The sequence below is a fragment of the Aptenodytes forsteri genome, unplaced genomic scaffold (assembly GCF_000699145.1).
Source record: "Aptenodytes forsteri isolate BGI_AS27 unplaced genomic scaffold, ASM69914v1 Scaffold94, whole genome shotgun sequence".
Lineage (NCBI taxonomy): Eukaryota > Metazoa > Chordata > Aves > Sphenisciformes > Spheniscidae > Aptenodytes > Aptenodytes forsteri.
The window spans coordinates 4,600,504-4,606,503 of NW_008795017.1; the positions used below are offsets into that span (position 1 = coordinate 4,600,504).

The 6,000-nt window shown below is 38.6% G+C and overlaps 1 protein-coding gene across 1 annotated transcript in view; it reads right to left on the reverse strand.

The window, feature by feature from the left end:
- Positions 1-6,000, reverse strand: part of ASAP2 (ArfGAP with SH3 domain, ankyrin repeat and PH domain 2) — a 71,146-nt gene that overhangs the window by 43,180 nt on the left and 21,966 nt on the right. The window contains exon 5 of the mRNA XM_019471085.1: positions 1,607-1,736. Within this exon, the coding sequence (XP_019326630.1) occupies positions 1,607-1,736 (130 nt within the window). The remainder of the gene's footprint in view (positions 1-1,606; positions 1,737-6,000) is intronic.

Below are 6,000 nucleotides of genomic sequence, written 5' to 3' on the forward strand. Positions count from 1 at the left end.
AGCAAAGGAGTGAATGTCTTCTTAGCAATGCTTTAATGCATGGTTTTCCCCTACCCGCAGTACACCCTAAATGTTTTAAACCCACTAAAATAAAGCAGTATCCAAGTGTCAGCTTTCAATGTTGCAGCTTTTTATGCCGATTCAGGTGAACAGATGATTAGCCTAAATGTAGACGTGTGCACTGGATAGTATTTAGCTAGAAGAATCACCTTTCTAGCTCCTGTTAATTTAAAATGGAGCTCTAGGCATCTGCTTTTTGGTTCACTTTCACAATTTATAGAGAACTAGCCTGTACTTATGACACAACTTCAATATGTCACACTTCTGATTTACTAACAAAACCAAAACAAAGTCCCCATTTATGACTATTCAGAGGTAACCGAGTATAAACTTCTTTTCACAAAAATCAGAAGAAATACAGGATACACTGCAGCTATTCCACGTTTAAGGTAACTTGATTCAATTTCACAGACTTCACCCTGCATTTTATTATCACAACTGACTAAAGTGAACTCCTCCTTTACTGTGACACAGGAAAAGAGAAGCATCTGTTCCTGGTTGTTTCTTAGGAAGGATACAGATGGGCAATTAGCTGGCAACATCCATATGTTTATTGGGTACTCAAATGCCTTCATCAGTTTTGAATACTTTAGTCTGACTCCGTATAGGAATGTGAAGCTTTTCTACTAAGTATCAGTGCACGCACTTACTAAAAGTGGTATTCAGGACAACTACTGTTAAGCTATGTTGGCATATGAGTCAAATTAGCTCTAATCATCATAGTAAAAACAGAAGAAACACCCGTGGTGTATTTTTGAGTTAATGCATAGAAAGAACAAACACAGCAACTTGAATTCCCAACCACAGAACCTGGCATGCCCTTAAATGAATCGAACCAAAAATAGTCACATCAGATTTAACATACTGCAAAATCACAAAGATTTCAAAGTAGAAACATTCTGAAACATCTTGAAAGACAATGGGATTCCATCCTTAGCACTTTTTTTTCAGCACCAGTCCAACAGTGTGCTAGACTGGAGTCTCTCTTCAAAATAATGCAACAGCTGTCAGTGTAGGGAACAATTCAGAGAATGATCTAGGGCTTAAAATAACTTACAGTGAAGTAGTAGTGTAAAGGCTTATTTATTATCATCTCTTACTGTTTAATTGAGCTTTGAATTATTTATTTATTCTACAATTTACTTGTTAAGTGAAATTAGAAAAGATCTAAATTCCCTGCAAAGTTAGCACATCAGGATAAAAAAAAAAAAAAAAAAATTTAGCAAATGGAGTCCATTAATAACTTGGCATTTCCCCTTAACATCACAGTTGCTGTTAAACAATTGTGTTTTTCAAAATTTTCCTAAAAATATTAGCAGAACAATATGAATTTCACGTTGAATCTTACCTCACACATCTGTAACTGGAAGAACCTTCTTTCTTTCTCCATCTCTTCTGCAATTTCAGCTCCACTTATTTCTGTACTGGAGTCCATTAATAACTTGGCATTTCCCTTTAACATCACAGTTGCTGTTAAACAATTGTGTTTTTCAAAATTTTCCTAAAAATATTAGCAGAACAATATGAATTTCACGTTGAATCTTACCTCACACATCTGTAACTGGAAGAACCTTCTTTCTTTCTCCATCTCTTCTGCAATTTCAGCTCCACTTATTTCTGTACGGATCATCCCATGCAGCTTAGCATGCTCTTTTTTCTCCTTCTCTATTTTTGTACTATAAGGCAAAGAATCAGTCAACGAAGTGAGAAATCCACAGCCTCTTAGGAAATCTGATTATTCACAAAGTCTACTGACAGATGCAGAGCCAAACTCTTGTAGCTTTGCATATGACTTACTTCCAGATGACATTTCATTTGAAATTTGACAATGACTAAAGATCAGCAATGACATACAGTAGCTGAAATATAATTCAATCATCTGTTAATATAATGTCCTGACAGATATTCCAAAAGAAGATACTAAATGAGAGGAAGATACTAAGTTCTTGCATTGAAGAAAAAAAAAAATCCAGAAACAAAATAATGAACTTTAATTGAAAACGTAGGGGGATGTTTAATCCCAACTGACCAAACACTGGTTAACAGAGTTCAATTATGTCACCAGATTTATTGAGTCTTGCCTGTCATCAAGTCATCTTCTATATATACAGGGTTTCCTAAGCCAAAATCACAGTTGCCATCTCTACTTGCTACTGAGCCAGTTGGCACTGGGAATGCCGGCCAGCCGGCTGTGTTGCAGACTTCAAAGTCTGCTAGACCAGCTGTCCTAATTCCCTAAAAGTTTCCATGAACATTTTCCAAGAGCTCTGAATAAAACAGGTTCTCCTGCAGAATATAAATGAATAAGCAATGCCTGCCATACAGTATAGCTCCCCTAAACACACTTGTGCATTTGTTACAGCTATTCTCCATATTATTCCTAAAGGCAGTAGCATTAATTATACTACCCAGTTAGACAAGCCTGATATGAAAAAATATATTAATAAAAGAAAATACATGAGGGTGTTCACTTTTTGGAGAAAGACGTTTAGTTTGCCACTTGTACTGTTTAGAAGCTGAAAATTCTGGAAAGAGCTTCCTGCGGAAATGCTATACTGCTTTTGGACAAGAGGAAGCATTACACAGGAATACAGGAAGCAGATGAGAGGAACAAACAACACAAGCACTGTCGTACCTTCTCTTGGGCGGTCAAGTGTCTCTCAGCTCTCTCTCTGAAAAGATGACATTTCTCAAGTGCTCTCTTAACCTGATGTTAACATTACCCTAACAGCTTATGGGAAAATGTCCTAGATGGCCTAAGGACTTCCAGTCAACAATATATTCTGTACTTACACTTCTCAAGAATGAGGAACTGCCTCCTCTTACACCTCAAGCAGAAAGGGAAAACTAGAATTAATCCCATTAATCCCATTCTGTAACATTCCCACAGGGAAACATTTTGAACAGCAGTTCAAAAAGCCCCACTGCACTCTCGGTAGTGGCAGGCATGGCAGAGCCAGCCCTGTGCAGTATTCCAGCAGCCAGCACATCCAGCCAGCACTGCGCTCCTTCTCAGCTCTTCGCGTCCCACCAGAAGCAGACGTTCGGAGGGAATCTCCTCTTCTTGAAATAAATAGTCTGAAAACCTTCACTTGCCTGAATAAACACTCAATTCCAGAACGTTGTTTTCATCAAAAATAAGTCTGTACTCTTACCTACTTACTGCCAATTATGCCATTTTGTAGCCACAGAATACAGAGTCCAAACACAAGAATTAACCAGACATTAACCATGAACAAGGAAGATAAACCATTACAAAAAAATTCACAGAAAATGACAAATACGCAGCTCCTTTCTAGCACACACTCTAGGAGAGTTTACATTATATCATACTTGATAGTTCTAAAAACATCAAACCTCAGAGCAAAGATCCAGGATGGTTTTAGTTCTCTCAATTTCCACATTAATCTAACAATTCATGAGGCCAGAGAATTCACTGAAATGTGAGTCAAGTCTAATAACTATCAATTGCTATTGTATTGTATTTTCATTGTTTACAGAGAACAATACTCGAACATCAGATGACATAACCACCTCTAAAATGTTAAGAGCTTATTAACATGTCATTAGGTGTCTCTAAATGCTAGTTAAACCAAAAGACAACTAATACTGCCAAAGAGTCAAACATTATGTGCAATATTACAGCATACATTGTTTTAAGAAATTGAATTCCTTTTCAAGAAAGAGCCAGATTTCGGTGAAAGAGTCCTTTCTACTTTTTAAAGGATGAATCATACTCCACAGGCAAAAAGTAGTTAAACCAAGACTAAAGCATACTGACATCTACCAAGTAATTCGGAGAAATAAGACATCCTTGAAGCTGTTCACTGGAGCTTCAGGCTCCATGGCTTCAAAAACTTCAGAGATGCTTTACAAAAAAACCAAACCATCTCTCAGTGACAAGAACCAGAGATACATGATGGTGTATTTCACATTTGCATTTCCTTATTATTTATGCCTTTAGTCTCCAACTACTTTTTCAGCTTTGTAATCCAGAATTTAACCTGTTGTTTTGCTACAGTAATATGCTACCTCCTATCTGACTGATACTACAGGGCACTTTGTTTCTAGGGAAACAAAGAAACCACGTACAGCAGTGTTGCATGCAAATCTTCGAGTGCTATAGGTTGGCTGCGTTTGCTATCCAAATGCAAGGGTCAACTCAGCTTCAAGTGTCACTCTACTGTGACATTAACCAAATCCTTCTGGCAAAGACAGTTCTACAATGTACCACTGTGGGATTTCCAAATATTGCAGGGTATTCAGGTTTTCCAGGCAGATCAATTAAGCAAAATTATTAAGAAAATTGGGAAAACTCTAGAAAAATCCTTTAGAAGCAGTAAGAAGGAAGCAAATGTTTTGTAAAGCTGCTGTTCTTGAAGCTCATGCAGCACATATCACATATATAGACTTTGCTGACTAAGATTAAAATCTGAACACACTTCAGTCCATTTACAACACAGCTGCACATGACTAATATACAGTGAGCTCCAGTTTGTGTAAGACAAGTAAAGCTGAAATACAGGATGAAGAATTACAACAGAAAAGTCGATCAGATACAAAATGAACAGTCTTGCCCATTCAGTTTCCACTATATGACTATTTTTACAGCTCCAATTTGAAAAGCAACTGGTTTTCAATATAATTTTTAATTTGTATTTCAAAGAAATCAATTTTGTCATACAGATCATGGTATAAATAAACATCAAATTACGCATTTTTTTTTTTTTAAACTTTAAAAAGGACAGGACCTATTTTAGTGTTTAACACGCCAAAGGCTGGTATTTATTTTCAGCCAGTGAACAAGGGTAAACAACTAGAACACCCTCTGTACATGCAGCAGTAGTGAACTGCTGGCTGGGCAGCAACTCTGTCTTTCTTCCTCTCCTTCCTCATATAGCAGTAAGACAGGCTGAGACTGGGTATGTACGTGAGAAGGTGCAGAGACTGGGAATAGCACCTGGAAGGCACAGACCTCAATGGGGAGCACTCTGGAAAATGGAGTGCTTCCAAGGGCTATTTTGTTTGACAAAATAGTATTATACATTTTTATTTCAAATATCCTTTCTTTGTCTAGTCTTCCTTTTCAGCCTGACTCTCCAACTTCAGCTCTGGCATCCTAGCCTTTCAGTGAAAGAGCCTCTATCTTATTTCATCCTACTGTCTGTCAAGGCTGACAGTAAAGCATGACTCTCTCTCTCTCTCTCTTATCACCCAAGTCCTGAATGGAGAAGTCATCTTTTCCCTTTCAAAATGCTGGAAAACTTTTCCCTTTCACTCATCCTGCACTGGAGGATGGGGGAGAAGAGGGCAGAATGAGCAAAACATGTCCAGATCTTTCCACTATTCATCCATAATATCTGCAGATTCATTCAAAGCTTTTTCCATTTAATTTGCAGGTTACCTCTTTCAAAATAAAAATACTTAATATAAAATCTCAGGCTCAAAGCAGTATATTGTGGGTGTTGTTTACCTGGACTTTAGTAAAGCCTTTGACACCGTTTCCCACAGCATTCTCCTGGAGAAACTGGCTGCTCATGGCTTGGACAGGCGTACTCTTCGCTGGGTAAAAAACTGGCTGGATGGCCGGGCCCAAAGAGTTGTGGTGAATGAAGTTAAATCCAGTTGGCAGCCAGTCACAAGTGCTGTTCCCCAGGGCTCAGTGGCCAAGAAGGCCAATGGCATCCTGGCTTGTGTCAGAAATAGTGTGGCCACCAGGACTAGGGAAGTGATCATGCCCCTGTACTCGGCACTGGTGAGGCTGCACCTCGAATACTGTGTTCAGTTTTGGGCCCCTCACTACAAGAAAGACATTGAGAGAGTGTGTCCAAAGAAGGGCAACAAAGCTGGTGAAGGGTCTAGAGCTCAAGTCTTATGAGGAGCAGCTGAGGGAACTGGGGTTGTTTAGCCTGGAGAAAAGGAGGCTCAGGGGAGACCTCA